The 17040-nt window shown below is 38.9% G+C and overlaps 1 protein-coding gene across 7 annotated transcripts in view; it reads right to left on the reverse strand.

Annotated features, from left to right (window-relative positions):
- Window positions 1–17040, reverse strand: part of SYBU (syntabulin) — a 117782-nt gene that overhangs the window by 35894 nt on the left and 64848 nt on the right. For all 7 annotated transcript variants that reach the window (XM_055287078.2, XM_055287081.2, XM_055287080.1 and 4 more), the window contains one exon: window positions 9005–9202. In XM_055287078.2, coding sequence (XP_055143053.1) covers window positions 9005–9202 — 198 coding nt within the window. The remainder of the gene's footprint in view (window positions 1–9004; window positions 9203–17040) is intronic.

The raw sequence follows: 17040 nt of genomic DNA on the forward strand, positions 1-17040 counted from the left end.
TTGCAGTTTCACCTCATGATAATCCAAGCTCTACAGAGTCGTCAGAGGGATCCCAAACATGTAAATCAAATCATTTCTCCCTTCTTAAAACCCTCCAATGTCTTCACATTACTCTAAGGATATAGACTTCAGCTGCTACCATTCTTCTCCTTTCCTAACTCACTGCTCTGCCCACCACCTGCCACCCCATCCCCAACCCTCCCTAAGCATGGAACAATAAGGTTAAAGTCTCAGCTCAAATGTCACCACCCCAGACACTCCCCTGACCATCCCCCATCACTCTCCAGTTACCTTGTTTTACTTGTCACCATCTGAACTTATCTTGTTTGTGTGCAAGCATCAGCCATCTCCCCCACGTTAAAGGTAGGCATCTTGTTTTTTCACTCCTCTATCCTCAATGCCTGGAACAATGGTGTCAGCATAGAGCAAACACTTAATAAATATTCATCAAATGAATGGATGAAAGCTAGTAAATGTACAACCAGGAGTCAAACCTATGTTTAGCAGAAACCTCTTCTTGATTACATAGTGAAATGAGGGTTCCCTTTCCTTTAGACTCCTTCAGAGTGATCACCTTCTTGCAATGTTACAAATATGCCAGCCCGTGTATGTTGGAATACAAGCCTATTGCAGCTGTGTTGCTGAAGCATTACTCCACTTGACCACAGCTGGCATTCATATAGCTTGCTTGGCTGCGCTCAGATACAGGCTTAGGTGGTGGAAGAGATTAACCCATCGAATTGCCCAAGTGAACATACTATGCTGTTCAACAGGTGACTTTCTGTAAATAATCCTACAGTTCACCAAAATGCCATGCAACAGATTGTACCAGCAGACAGTGAGGTCCAGGTATTTATCCCTCTGGCTCCTTTTCTGCTGGTGGCTGCATTCCTCTGCCAAAGTCCATAGTTCCTTCACAGGTGGCCTTGAAGTTCTCTCTCTAGGTTGGTAACTCTACCCTCCTCTTGCTCCTTCAGGATGCAGGAATGGCCCCAAGCTGTTGCCAGCACCCAGTATTTCACCATACTTTATCGAATCCCCTTAATCATGCACATACCTTTGCAGGCAGTCTCTTCAATAAATGCCCCTCAATTAGGGAGGTGGGGAAAGCCCAGCCTAAAGCATATATCTGCATGATCTACAATGCTTGGTTTAGAAGTCTGTGTGTAAAAGAAGTTTCCAGGTTTATTTCTGTTATGCTGACAGTTGATAAATATGTTGAATGGTGGGTATCTGGTCTGCTGGAGCTTCCACTACTTTTGAGAGACCTATAACGCTTCCTTCTCAACATATTAGAGTACTGAGTAAGCATTTGGCAGGCTCCCAAATCAGTGGCTAAGAACACTGTGCATGCAATAAATCCCAGTAGACCCAGGATTTGGATGGCAGTTACCTCTGGAAAGAAGAGGATTATAATTCACTAATTCTTAGGGAAAAACCATTAAAGGGCCATTTGGCACCATTACATCAATTGGGTGCATCATCGAAAACACAGATGGGAGAAAGGCATGAGAGAAAATACGTAACCCTGCCATAAAGATAAACACGTAAGTCCACTGATCACATTTAAGCTTTATTTTACTGGTTTGGTCCCTGCTGGGGAGATGTGATAAACTATAAAATGGCCTGCCATAAACATGATCTGCTGTATCCTAGGGGAGCATTCTTTCTCTCAGGGTGAAAGGAAGTTTTAGAGATCTATTTCAGTATAAATACAAAAGCTCTTGCTTAAGCTGACAAACTCTAATGATTTTCATTTAAGAAAATATTCATGATATGCAGGGTAGCACATAAAACATCGTGACATGTGAAGAAAGGACTAGCTCATGATTAAGTAGAAAACACTGAAGACCTTAACATTTTTTGATATTCATATCTTTATGGTTTATTTTACTGATTTGCATCCAAATGGCCTTGTATGTTCAACTTTCTGTACTTCATTGCAGTTACATTGAGGCTCACTGATTTTGTTGCTGGCAACTGTCAACATAATGTACATATGGACTGTATCAGCTAATTTATAAAAATTAGTAGGAATTTTTAGGGCTCTACGAACATTTTAAAAATTTGTGTTTTATATCAACACATCTTTCTTAATTTTAACACTCTCCTAGTGCAATTAAAACTACTCCTTTGAAGGTGGACTTTACTACTATGGCAGCAGTTAAGAGTTAGGAGCAAGGCTACCCTGTTTAAAATCCATTTACAAGCTATGTGACCTTGGATGAGTTACTTAACCTCCTTGTGCCCCAGTTTTCCTATCTGTAAAAGGAAGGATAATGATATCCCTTTCTTGCACTGATATTAGGATGAAATGAGTTAAGTGCTTGGAATTTTGCTTGGGACAGGCAGTGCTCGATAACTATTCGTTTTAAAAAACTAATCAAATTTCAGACTGTTATTCAAGCCCACAATTACATCTAATATATCCTTCCAAATATTTTCATAAGGCGTATAGTATCTGAAATAGCTTACAGCTTGTATTTGAGGCTGGGGTTTGCTGCTGGAAGACCTTAGCTTATAACTGGCAAGCTATTAGAAAAACAATGCCTTGCCAAAGTATGCAGAATGTTTTCATATAACCAAAATCTTCCCTTTTAGCACTAAAATCTCAATTTTTTTCCACTCTATGGAGACATTGTTAAAATGCTTGACACATTTTTCTGCCTTCATATACATTGTGTTTTCCAATTTCACCATCACATCGATTCAATCTGCTTTTACATCAATTACTGCACTAAGCGCTACAAGTGATAAAACTGTCAATGGCCTAAAACACTTAAAAGGCCACCCAGGCCGAGTGCGGTGGCTCACGCCTGTAATCCCAGCACTTTAGGAGGCCAAGGCGGGCAGATCACCTGAGGTCTGGAGTTTGAGACCAGCCTGACCAACGTGGTGAAACCCCATCTCTACTAAAAATACAAAAATTAGCCAGGTGTGGTGGCAGGCACCTGTAATCCCAGCTACTTGGGAGGCTGAGGTGGGAGAATTGCTTGAACCTGGGGAGGCGGAGTTTGCAGTGAACTGAGACTGCGCCACTGCACTCCAGCCTGGGTGACAGAGAAAGACTCTGTTAAAAAAAAAAAAAAGAAAAAGAAGAAGAAGAAGAAAAGAAAAAAGAAAGAAAGAAAGAAAGAAAGAAAAAAAAAGCACCACCCAGCTTTTTAGTGGTTTCTGTCTGCTCACTTATATTTTCCCATCTCTGTTCATTGTCAGCCATCAGCTGTAAACTCACACTCCTGTCTGTCCTCCTAGAGCAAGTATTCCTCTCCTTTTATGTGAATTGGGATAACATAACCTGCTAGATTTTTGTTCCAAGTACACGCAAATTGTGTGTGAGAGTTTTAGGAGTTTTCCTGTATATGAAGTGCACAGAATGTGTGGCATCTATTTTAAGAGCTACAAATGACCATCAGTAACATTTAGTGAGGAATTACTTTCTGCCAGGTCCAACACAGATCACTTGATATTCATTAATTTCACCTATTTAATATTTTCCATAACCTATTTTACAGATGCAGAACACAGAGTCTCAAGAAGACAACGAGTAGCTATAGATCACACAGCTACAAAACAGTGGTATAAAGACTTGAACCTAGTATGCTGGACTCTAGAGTCTGGTGGTTAGAAAGTCCTCCTCCACCCCCACCCAATAACACAAATGTACTTTTTTTCTCCCAAGATAGGACAAGTTGGGCAACCTGGGGAGAGGCTGTGTAAATCTACGCTCTCAACTCCCCTCTAGGCTGTTCAAGTTATTACAAGAATGGCCTACTCTAGGTAAGTTGTCTAGCTGTTTTATTTCACAGAACTAACTTTGAAGTGAAAGTGATGCTCATGACAAGAACAGAAACATCTGTCAGCTTCACTGTGTGTGCATGAGCCTCTATTAAGGGAATCAGTGTTGATTAATCACTAACCTCCTTGGTGCCTTTTGAGTTTTCTAGCAAATGCTTCTGAATGTGGGAAATAAGGTTTTTTAAAGTAACCAATCCTCTGCTATTGTCATAAGGTTATTAGAGTTCAGCTTAGCTAGGTCTCCAATTTCAGTAGCAGGGGTAGTGTCTGATGACAAGGGGATACTAACTTAGTTTGAATGCTAAGGAGATACAGTGACATCTTTCACATACAAATTTTAACATTACAGTTTCTAAATGTGGATTCTTTTAAATTTTAGTGACCCTAACTATTTGCTCTTTACCAGTCTCCTTAATCGCCTCCAGTGCTTTTGTCCTTTCACACTTTCTACTTTGTTTAAATTGTGTAATGGTTTTCCCATCTCTCTAATTAAACTTGTGGACAAAAAATTTAGTACTTCCCTTTGTAAAACAATGACATTAGATCTTTTTCTTCCTTGCTTTAAGATATTCCCCAAGTAGGAAGTCAAGCCTTAAATGAGGCCCAGCACTGTCATTTAACGTTCTAAGTAAGTAATCCAATTAGGTAGATCTTTCATTTCTGGGTAAAAACAGTTTCATCAGGAAACTGACTGCAAACTAAATACGGGAGGAGCACCTGGGAGAAGGAACACCTCAGATTCCTAAAACCTTTCCCAGTTGTAAAGCCTTCATTTCTTTTCTTTTAATCTGTACATCAGTCCAAACTTATCATACGGTATTCTGCCTTAAATTAGAAGCTCCCTAAAAGCTGTGGATGGAGGTTCTTTGTCACAACTTCCCCACGCTCCTCCCACACAAAACATAATCTCTTGCACAAAGTATAAGCTCTACTTCTCATTTAAGTATTTATTGGTCAGCTTTATACTTTATGACAGACACAATATTAGGCTCTGCAGATTCAGCCTTGTGTGTTTTGCAGAGTTGTAGATAAAAGAGAAACATGAAAACACAAAGCCACCATCCAACAGGACTGTAGGACTGTTTTCTTTTGCTCCTTGGTGGCAATTTTTAATTAAATCTGCATAGGCATTAAGTGAGAGAAGCCAAAATGACAGAAGGCTCACCGCCTCCAAGAAGTTTCCAGAACCAGTTCCTGCCTGGAAACAGGAAGGGCTTTCCTGCTGCGTGTGCTGCCGGGCCCTGTTGGCAAGGTACAGGCTTGCTCGGCTCACCTTTCCAAGCCCTTCCCCGATGTCCTGTGACATATTTCCCTTCTTCTTCTGCATCATACACTCAGGGAACATTATTAGCTCTTTATCTTAATGACCAAAGGAGCATTTTAATAACTCCTTCCTGAGGTGAACAGCAGTGTTCCAGAATCTAGAGCAAGATACCTAAAATTAAATGGGCTTAGGTTACTTCATGTTAAAGAGTCCCTGAGCCTCTGTATAAGAGCCACTAATTGCTTGCTATTTTAATAAATTGGTATTGTTATTAATGAGTTGACTTATTTTTAAAAAAGTAGAGCATGCATCAAGAATTGAAGATCCATTTTGGCTGAGAGGAGATGGTCGCTTGGGGCTATGGAGGAGGCAGGACAGTTTGACCTGAGAGCAGTATCCTCTTGTGTTTTAACAGATTACGTCTCTGGATTCTATAAATTTTAGAGTCATCCAGGGGCCTCGCTTCCAGGATTTCCTCTCTTCATATTTATGAGACTGACGGGTTTGTTCTGCTAAAAGTTCAGAGAACTATAGGTCATGGTGCAGATTTTTGTCAAAGAACTTACTGTACAGAATTAGGTCACACACAAAAAAGTTGTAGCAACGTTTTCAGTGATGACATTAGAAATTTTAGGCAACTAAAAAAAATAAGCTTTAAGGACCCCTTTACCTTGGTTAAACATGAATAAACAAAAAGATCACCAGCTAAAAACTGCTCAGGTGATATTTATGCCTCTGAGCAATTACATTAGAAGCAGTTGACAAAGTTGACAAAAGTGGTTGTTTGAGGCTTTGGCTTTGGGGAAGGGTCATTGAACTAGGATTCATAAATGCTAACAAATGAGATCCATGAAACCTTTGAAATGGTATGTGATATTTTGTGTATATGGACACTCTTCTGGAGTATGGGTCCATAGTTTTAATGATTCTCAAGGATCCATGAATAAAAATAGCATTAAGAAAAACTGTTTTTGTTTTCCTTCCTTCCTTCCATCCTTTTATCCTTCCTTTATTCCCTATACTTTCTTTTCCTTTTTTTTTTTTTTTTTTTTTTTTTTTTGAGGCTGGAGTGCCGTGGCATGATCTCGGCTCATTGCAGCCTCCACCTCAGGCTGGAGTGCCGTGGCATGATCTCAGCTCATTGCAACCTCCACCTCCAGGGTTCAAGCGATTCTCCTGCCTCAGCCTCCTGAGTAGCTGAGATTACAGGTGCACACCACCATGCCTGGCTAATTTTTGTATTTTTAGTAGAGACGGGGTTTCACCATGTTGGCCAGGCTGGTCTTGAACTCCTGACCTCGTGATCCACCCGCCTCAGCCTCCCAAATCCCATGCCTGGGATTACAGGCATGAGCCACCACACCTGGCCTATTCCCTGTAATTTCTTCATGAAGATGGAGAGCCATAATACTTCTCATCAAGATGAGTGGCTGCTCTTTAGCAAATGAGTATTTTCTACAGGATTAGGGAATTGTTCAGTGTGAATTCTGTATATATACACAGAGTTTTAAGTATTTTGTTAACATATAATTATTATGATTATTGAAACAAGGAAGGGCCATGATAATATTAACTCTCATATAAACTTAGTTTGTTCTTACTGTGCCATAGTTGTCTACTGTTTCACTGTTTCCTTGTATTGCCATCACTATAAAATGTTTTGGGAATGAGGTGGTGGGGGCAGGATGAGGATAACAAAAATAAAATCATTACAGGTTATGTTCAAACCCTACAATAGCTTCATGATGAAACATGCTTTTTTTTTTTTTCAATCTATGAAGCTGACATTCTTTCCCACATCATTTTATCTTCTGAATCCCATAGCCTACCTTTGCTGTTGAGGTCGACAAATGTTGACTGAGTCTCTAATGTGCACTAGAGCCTGCGTTCTGGGAATGCAAAAAGAGGATGGTAGGGCCGGGCACAGTGGCTCATGCCTGTAATCCCAGCACTTTGGGAGGCTGAGGCAGGCAGATCATTTGAGGTCAAGAGTTTGAGACCAGCCTGACCAACATGGTGAAATCCCGTCTCTACTAAAAATAATAATAATAATAATAATAATAATAATAATAATAATAAGTTAGCCGAGCATGGTGGTGCTTGCCTGTAATCCCAGCTACTTGGGAGGCTGAGGCAGGAGAATCCATTGAACCTGGGAGGTGGAGGTTGCAGTGAGCCGAGATCGCGCCACTGCACTCCAGTCTGGGCGACAGAGTGAGACTCTGCCTCAAAAAAAAAAATAATAAAATAAAATAAAAACGTATGAAGTACTGATGCACCCCACATGGGTGAACATTGTAAACATTATTGTAAGGGAAAGAAGCCATGTACAAAAGCCCACATACTGTATAATTCCATTTGTTTGAGATGTCGACAATAGGCAAATAGAGGCAGAGAGTAGGTTAGTGCTTTTCAGGGACTGGGGAAAGGAGGAACACAGTGCTGATGGACTTGGGGTTTCCTTTTGGGAGTGATACAAACTTTTTAGAATTAGTAAATGGTGATGTTTGCACAACAGTTTGAATAGACTAAAAACTATTGAATTGTACACTTTATAGGGTAACTTTTACGGTATATGAATCATATCTCAATTTTTCAAAAAGGCAGTTGAGCTAAGGGAGACAGTCCTAGCCCTTGGGTACACAAGGTAATTGTTTTATTTCTTGGCTAAAATTTCATGACATTCTTTAACTCATTGTCTCTTTCTTAAATATCAAGGGTGCTCAACACCCTTTGTATCATCCCCATTTTTCTCATTTATAGGCTGTCTTTCCTGCTTCATTGTGTAGCATTCCTTTTCTTTTACATATTATTCCAAAGTGGGAGACTATTAACGAATTCATTATGACTAACATTTATCAGGCACCACTAGGAAATAGAGGATTTCTTTTTCACAGTTTAAGCTTTCCTTGGTGACAAAATGGCCTAATCTTTGGTTGACAAAAGCAAGATGAAGAATAATCCATTATGATGTATTGTGTACATCAATGACTCAGGAAGAACAAAAGCAGAAAGAGATGTTAGCATCCTATGGAAGAGGACACAGGGCTAGGCCTTGGCCCCATCAAAATAAAACCATCTGTAGCTCCTTGCACAATAATGTCATCACCAAACAAAACTTGGAAGACAAATGTAAGAAATGAGACTCATGCAAGCCAGTAATCTGTCTTTTCAGCTCATAAATATCGACAGCATAACTAAATGCTAAAGAGAATAATGCAATATAGAGGATACCTCCCAATGATGATGAACACATCCTTTTACTTTAAAGTAAATATACTGCATGTGTATTTCTGAGATACAAAGTATTCATTTACATAGTGCAGATTCTGAGAATTGACCTTTTCTGATGCTGCTGGCATTTCATTCACTGCAGTAATGACCTCCATTTCATCTTATAGCTTCTAATATTTTGTAATTATTGAACATTTACATGTGTATATACATATCATATTCATATTTAAATCTCTAAAAGAAAAGACTATAACTAAGTTAGCAAGTATGCCCAGCTCTACATATTTGCATCAAGATAATGCCCAGCTCTACAGAGATTTGCATCGAGATAACCTGTTCTCTTCACGGTTTGTGGTCACTTATGATAGTACGAACTAATTGCTTAGTATAATGGAGTCTAGAATTACTCATATAGTTTAAATGTTTGTTAAAACATCTAGCTTATATTTCTTCAACTTTTGTTTCTTTTTATAAAAAAACTCTTTATAATGAATACACATGTCGCTATAGGTCACTATAGTTACTCAGTTATTAAAAACCATTTCAGAAAATAGTCCACTTTCCACCCTGCCTCCTTTAAAAATGATGCTTTAGACACTGGGTACAGTATTCGTGATCCCCAACTCGATATACAGGTGTTTAGTTTCAAACGTGAAACTACTCCCATCACATTGTTCTGATGAAAACATGACGAGTAAGTTCACTGACCTGGTTTCACAAGGCCTGACTTTGATTCCTTCTTATATCGAGAGGACTGAATGCTTCCTTCACCAGCCATTCCAATTGTGCATTTCTTTCTGGTGAAGTCTTCATCACTTCCAGGGCAAAAGCCAATGGGGCTGTTTCCAGCATCTGAGGGTGTCTTCACAGGAGACACTGACTGGCTGCTAGGACAGCCTGTGTCATCTAGAAGACAGGAATCAATAGGTGTTTAATGATGAGGAGGAAATCAATGATGGTGGTGAGAAGCCATGTGGTGCACCACACACACGCACACGTGCACTCACACACGTCCACTCTGCTTGTGAAGCCTAGGTTAACTGCTGTGAACTCTCCTCTCATGACGCTCCTTTCGTTTTTCTATATTTTAATGCAAAACCTTTTTTTTTTTTTTTTGAGACAGTCTCACTGTGTCACCCAGGCTGAAGTGCAGCAGTGCGATCTCAGTTCATTGCAACTTCCACATCCCAGGTTCAAGCAATTCCCATGCCTCAGCCTCCCAAGTAGCTGGGATTACAGACATATGCCACCAGGCCCAGGTATTTTTTTTGTGTATTTTAGTACAGACAGGGTTTCACCATGTTGGCCAGGCTGGAGGGTTTCACCATGTTGGCCAGGCTGGTCTCAAACTCCTGGCCTCAAGCGATCCACCTGCCTCAGCCTCCCAAAGTGCTGGGATAACAAGCATGAGCTACCAGGCCCGGCCCCTTGTAAGCTTTTTGACACAAATATTTCTGTAACACTCATTTTGTCAAAACATAAAGATATGTCTGTTTCAACACTTTATATAGTGTATTTTTAGGTCATACGTGTCCATAGATTTTTGGATGTGTTTAGTAACAAGAAGTTCACCGGAACAACTCAGGATCTTTAGGGTGAACTCTTCAGAGTTTATATTTGGAAAATAAAATTATTTGAATATTACTGACCACATCCGGTTTTGGATCACTTGACCCATCAATTGGTTAACAGAGTTTGAAAGATAAGTCATCTGACTTTAGGGTTCAAAGAAGCAGAGTGAAGTGATCCTGTTTTATTATACACACACAACCAAAAATACATAAATCAGATATATTGCTGTCTGGAGTAAACTGGTAAGATGAAAATGATATTCAGATTAGAAACATTCCTTTAACTTTCAAGTAACAGATTATCAGGGTGATTATATTAAGTTAATATGCACGATATGAAGTGACCTATGTAGATGCTTATTATGGAAACAGGAAAGTCGTACTGCTGACTCCTATAAATGCTTTCCACATTTATTAAAGTACTTATGATGGTTGGTTAATTTATTTATATTTTGATGAGCAGAACTGTATTGGACCTCAAAGCCAAATCAGTATTACTTAAAAGTACATCTACTCAAACTGATCAATTAGTGGTAAATTTACATTACTAAATAATCTTTATTATATGAAGATGTTTTGACGCCAGAGTTACTTTAGTAACTCATTAGACAAAAGAACAAATAAAGACATTTAGTACTAATAACTTTTCAGACCTCTTGTGAATATTAAGGGAACTAAAATAATGTGCCATCTACCAAAGGCTATCTTAAAACTCTACAGCTTGAATAAAGATAGAAACAGAACTAGGCCTGAATAAAACATGCTGATTGCTAGAATCCATCTAAAGAAAGATTTGCCATTGCTTCATTTTTTGGCCTTTATTTCACTTTTCAGTTACAAAATATCCCAATTCCTGGAACAGAGTGAACTTGGCACTAATAAAATGACTTATTTCTCTTGATAATCGTGTTTTGACTTTTCGGTGTATTAGCATACGCAGGACCTCTGCGGTCTGTTTCTGGAAGTGAATGGTTTTTAGTGTGCTGCTCATGCCTGCAGTCTTTGGGCTCTTTTAAATACACTGCATTCTTCCTGAACTCCTGAAGAAACTCTGGCCTTCAATGGCAAGGTGATGAGAACCCTTCTTGGTGGCTGTTGCTCAGCTCTTTCATCATTCACTGCCCTTGCCTTTCCCTTACACTTACACACCCCAGGCTTCAACCCAAAGATATTTGAGCTCCTTTTTAAAGGTGCAAATTTGCTAATTACTCAGACACAGATTCCAGCAATTTTACAAGGCATGACAGGTCTGCACAATGGCTCAGGAGAGCCTCTCTTAATTCCTATCCCAAAGCAGATAAATGAATGAAATCTAATCATTCAGCGTTCCCTGCTGTCTTTAACATTATTTCCTTATGAGTCAGTTCCATAAATCACTTCTTTTGAAAGAGAGATGTCCCTACAAAATAAAAATCTATGCTTCAGAGTGTCTACCCTAAAAAACTCGGATTTCCTGAAAACTCTCAGACTCACAGGGATAAAATTAAACAATTTCCGGCATTGAGAAATGCTGTCAAAATTATACCTTGGGTTCTATTACATTTTTCTGCAGTTAAATGAGAAAGAATGTGTGCCCACCATGTTTTCAGTGCTAGTCCTTTCAAAGATTAAGTGCTGGGGTCTGGTTAAAATTTGAGAACTGAAATTATTTAGAGTGGTGGCAGTGTGTAAGAGGCAGTAGGAATGTTTAACTTGGAGTGTGATGCCTCACCTGTCATCAGTATTTACAGCCAGGATCTCCAGAAGCAGGGAATGAAAAGATTAAAACCTAAATAAATCCTGAACTTTGGATCCATCTTACAGGATTTAAATCACTACAAAAAAGATCTCTTAACTATCTACTCTTGTGCTTCATATGCTGTGAGTGGGGGGAATAATAGGAATATAAGACATGGTCTTTCACTGGTTAAATGAATATGTATCAAGTGCTGGCATTGAACCAGCCTACAGGCATTGTACCCAGGCCCCATCCTGGTGGAGTTTATAAATAAGCCAAAAGGATCTAGGTATATGTCACTTACAATGCATAGTTATTGTAAACTGGCAAGTCTGATAAAGTTAATCCATATCCAAGAAAATCTGTGGGTTATGGGAGAAGCCTGGGGCATTTGCCTGTTTTGTCTAATGCACCCGACACTAACAAAGGAATCTAGTTTCAGAAAGGGCAGGGCCATGAATTTTCCTACTACAGAGGGCACACTTTATCTATGAAAAGTAAGACCCCAGCAAAGGCACAGAGCTTCATGTGCTAGGGAGTAACCTGAGGTATTTTTCTTTGTGCAGCACTGAAGAAGAAGTTATCCTTACAAGTCTTGTTTAGGGCTCCTTCTCTGCTCTCCCTCCTCCTCTCTTCCTCTTCATGGCCGGTTGGAAGCTGACCACCATTCAAATGGAGATAACACTCCTTTTCAAAATTCTATGAAAAATATTCTTAGTTCCCATTTATCTGAGATTCTTTTTTTTTAAGACTTAAATGACTTCTGCTTCATTAAACAATGAAATAATTTGAGTATCTATTATCTATCTATCTATCTATCTATCTATCTATCTATCATCTATCTATCTATCTATATCTTTTTAAGACAGAGTCTCGCTCTGTCACCTAGGCTGTAGTGCAGTGGTGTGATCTTGGCTCACTGCAGTTTCCACCTCCTGGGTTCAAGTGATTCTCCTGCCTCAGCCTCCCGAGTAGCTGGGATTACAAGCATGTGCCACCCACACTCAGCTAATTTTTGTATGTTTAGTAGAGATGGGATTTCTCCATGTTGGCCAGGCTGGTCTTGAACTCCTGGCCTCAAGTGATCTGCCTGCCTTAGCCTCTCAAAATGCTGGGATTATAGGTGTGAGCCAGTGTGCCTGGCCACAATTACTCTGAGATTCTACGAATAGTAAAGCCAAGCTGATGTTCTTTGGTTGTTTATATTTAATCTTACCATACTAAACTACATGCGGACCAAGCACATATTAAAGAGATTTATTTATTAAACCTGCTTCAGTTAAACTATGTGAATGTGCCTTCTGTTTGCTGCTGCTACCTGACTGCTGAATTTTCCTGTACAATCTATAGATTTATAAAGATATATTTATAATTTTAGCTTTTATGTTAATATAAGGAAATTATCAATGACAAAGATTTCTAATATGAGAAAACCGTTTCTGGGCAGGAAATTGCAGAAATACTGAATAATCTGCCCCCAAAATGTGGGATGTTTCAAATTTCCAGAAGAATGCCTGACAAAACTATGAACATTTTAGTCTGGTTTTGCCATAGGGAAGCTTTGCTCCAAGGTTTTAGGGAAGAAGATGTAGAAGACTGTTGGTCTATTACAGAGAGGAATTTACATCACAGGCGTGTGTGCACACACACACACACACAAGCACACACCCCTCTTACATAGGTGAGTTTTTACATTTCTTTCTCCATTATTCGAGGTAAGTATAACTTTACTTAAAAAACATGGGATCAGGCCGGGCGCAGTGGCTCAAGCCTGTAATCCCAGCACTTTGGGAGGCCGAGGCGGGCGGATCACGAGGTCAGGAGATCGAGACCATCCTGGCTAACACAGTGAAACCCCATCTCTACTAAAAATACAAAAAATTAGCCGGACGTGTTGGCAGGCGCCTGTAGTCCCAGCTACTCGGGAGGCTGAGGCAGGAGAATGGCATGAACCCGGGAGGCGGAGCTTGCAGTGAGCCGAGATCGCGCCACTGCACTCCAGCCTGGGCGACAGAGCGAGACTCCGTCTCAAAAAAAAAAAAAAACAAAAAACAAAAAAAACATGGGATCACTTTACATGCTTTATACAGTGTGATCCATTTGAAAATATGGGACAATTTCCTTCCAGGGGCTGCTATTTTAAATCCTCCTTAAACGGGTCCAAGATAGCCTCTGGTGGAACTCAGGTAAACACTACACTCCTCAAGGCCACATCTGAATGATCACCTTCTAAGTGAAGGAGACTAATTTACATGCCCTCCTTGATTTAATTAGAAATCAGTTCTTTTGTTGTTGTTCTTGTTCATTTGCTTAAAATTGGTGAACACACAGGATTAAGGGTAGTAGAAAGAATACTCACAGATCCAGGAACCTCAGAGGTTGTGGGCTATCTAAAGTACTGTTAAAAATATATGCCTATGGAATGGAATAGTTTCCAAATTGTCATCAAGAAAATAAAAAATATGCTAAGGTCTATAAAGACAGATGAGAAAAACCAGCAACTGTTACAATTTTGTAGCCTAGATGTTGTTAAAAAATGATTTTAAAAATCTATATTTCCTCTCTCTTTACATTATAAGGTCTTTGAAATATAGGATATAGTTAATGATTATGCAACTACTTATAATTCTGAAAAATATGGCCTAAGTACTTTAAAAACACTTTGAATCTCATTTTAAATGTACTTGCTAATTAAATTAAATCTGTTGAGGTTGTTAAAATTTTAGCTTAACTTTCAATTATAAAACCAATAATTCTCATTGTGTGAAATCTGAAATACAAAAGAGTATAAAGAGGTAAAGAATAAAATAAAGACATACTATTCTCCTATAATTGTGTTACCCAGAAAAATATTTTGTGAATACAGTTTACTTGCGTGTTTGCTTTTTGTTTTATCAAATTTTCAACATATATTTTAGACAGTTTCATTATCTGTCATTGAAAATTTCTCCCTGGAACTTGCTAGGCTATAAAGAAAGAAGCTATTAAAGACTAATGGGAACCAACGCAAAGGAGGCCCCATTGGTTGAGCACCAAAAAGAATAATAAATGCAAGTGACTGATAATCACTGGATATATAAAAAAACTGAGTTCATGGTCATATAAAAAAACACATTACAGAGATAGAGAAAGGCCCCTTTCACCCCCAAAATGCCCAACTCCCTGGAAATCACTGGAAATGATCCCAGGACCAATTATTTATATTGAAAATTGGCAATTAAACGGAAAGAAAGAATTAGCATGTATTTTTATTGTAAAAAGTGTTCTTATATAAACTGTATCTCAGTGTAACTGAAATCCCTCATTGTTATTGGAAAGTTTGTCCTTACAAAAGCATTCTGGTTAATGAAAGCAGATGGAATAACAGAAATAGAAAATTGCTATTTTGCAACCTCGAATGAAATAATTGATTTAGGCAACAAATGTAATAGATAAAACCATTAGACAAAGTCTAATAGAGAGTTTACAGTGGAGGGATCAGGCCTTACCCAAATGCACCCATCGAGTCTTCTTCCCATCTCCAACAGTGTGAAAACCCCTCTGATGCGATGTGAGATGAGGCATGCAGCACTCCCTATGAAGAATTCTTGCCACACACAAACACACAATTGCCCCCAAATCCAATTAAGGCTTTAAAGCTAATGTTCACCTTATGAAATATATAGAAAATAGAATAATGAGTTAAATTACAGATTGGCAAACTGCAGCCTGCAGGGCAAATTTGGTCCACTGCCTGTTTTTTCGTAAATAAATTGTTATTGGAACACAGCCATGCCCAATCCTTTATATATTGTCTATGGTGGCTTTCAAGGCTGCAATGGCAGAGAGTTGAATAACTGCATCAGAGGCCGTCTAGCCAATGAAATAAAAAATATTTGCTATCTGGCCCTTTATAGAAAAAGTTTGTTGATTTCTGGGTTAAATGATACCACAGGAAAGCAAATAGGCACTTTTGAGAAAATCTGGGATATTTCATCATTCTCTGTCATACCAAGGAATTATGTTAATCATGTTAGAAATTAAAAGGGCACTGTGATTATGTAAGAAAATGTGCTTTTTTTAAAAAAAAAGTTATGCATGCTGAGTTATGTTGGTAGACAAGAAATGACATGATGTCTGGAGATTTGCTTTAAAATGCTTCCACAAAGAAAAGAGAGACATAACAAATACAGGAATATCCTGCTATCATTTAATCTAGATAAGTGGGTAATAAGCACATGAGGGTTCACTGCAGTATTCTCTGTTTTTGAGTATGCTTTTTAAAAGTTTCAAAATATTTTATTTGATTTCTTGAAAACATTATTTTAAAGGAGTACTGATTTAAAATAGATATAAACATCACTGTTAAAATGTGTTTGTTTATTTTCAGACAGAGTCTCGCTCTGTTGCCCAGGCTGGAGTGCAGTAGAACAATCATACCTCATTGCAGACTCCAACTCCTGGCTCACATGATTATTCCACCTCAGCCTCCCTAGTAGCTGGAACTACAGGCTCAGGTCACTGTGTTCAGCTTATGTTTAACTTTTTTTTTAAGAGACAGAATCTTGCTTTGCTGGCCAGGCTGGTCTCAAACTCCTGAACTTAAGTGGTCCTCCCACCTTGGCTCCCAAAATGCTGGGATTCCAGGTGTGAGTCACTGCGCCCAGCCAAACATAGCATTTTTAAAGACCAATCCTTCTTGTGGGAAGAATTAGTTTGTTTTAATTTTTCTCACTATTATTAAAATTGCTTTACAAGGCCGGGCGCGGTGGCTCACGCCTGTAATCCCAGCACTTTGGGAGGCCGAGGCGGGTGGATCACGAGGTCAGGAGATCGAGACTACGGTGAAACCCCATCTCTACTAAAAATACAAAAAATTAGCCAGGCGTGGTGGCGGGCGCCTGTAGTCCCAGCTACTCCGGAGGCTGAGGCAGGAGAATGGGGTGAACCCGGGAGGCGGAGCTTGCAGTGAGCCAAGATCGCGCCACTGCACTCCAGCCTGGGCGACAGAGCGAGACTCCGTCTCAAAAAATAAAATAAAATAAAATAAAATAAAATAAAATAAAATAAAATAAAATTGCTTTACTACACATTTTACAGATACATCCTTGGTCAAATCTTTGATGAGCTCATAAAATGTATGTCTAGTGGAATTACTAAACTTCCAAGAAGTTTGAGACAACTTATATTCCTATTATTGTATGAACATACTCCACTTATTAAATACCTGCCAGTACTAAATATTATTTGGTTTACATTTTTTGAAGTTAATTAAAAATAAATTTTGATGTCTTAATTTACATGTATTTAATTGTTTGTGAAGCTCAATGTCTTTGTATGTTCATTGACCTTTTAAATTTATGCTATGAATTGTTCAAGTCCTTGATAATTTTTCTGTTTGGATATTCAGGTTTTCTTACTGATCTGTAAGAACTCTTTATATGTTAAAAGCATCAACCCTTTGTCATACTTCACTG

The sequence above is a fragment of the Symphalangus syndactylus genome, chromosome 7 (assembly GCF_028878055.3).
Source record: "Symphalangus syndactylus isolate Jambi chromosome 7, NHGRI_mSymSyn1-v2.1_pri, whole genome shotgun sequence".
Lineage (NCBI taxonomy): Eukaryota > Metazoa > Chordata > Mammalia > Primates > Hylobatidae > Symphalangus > Symphalangus syndactylus.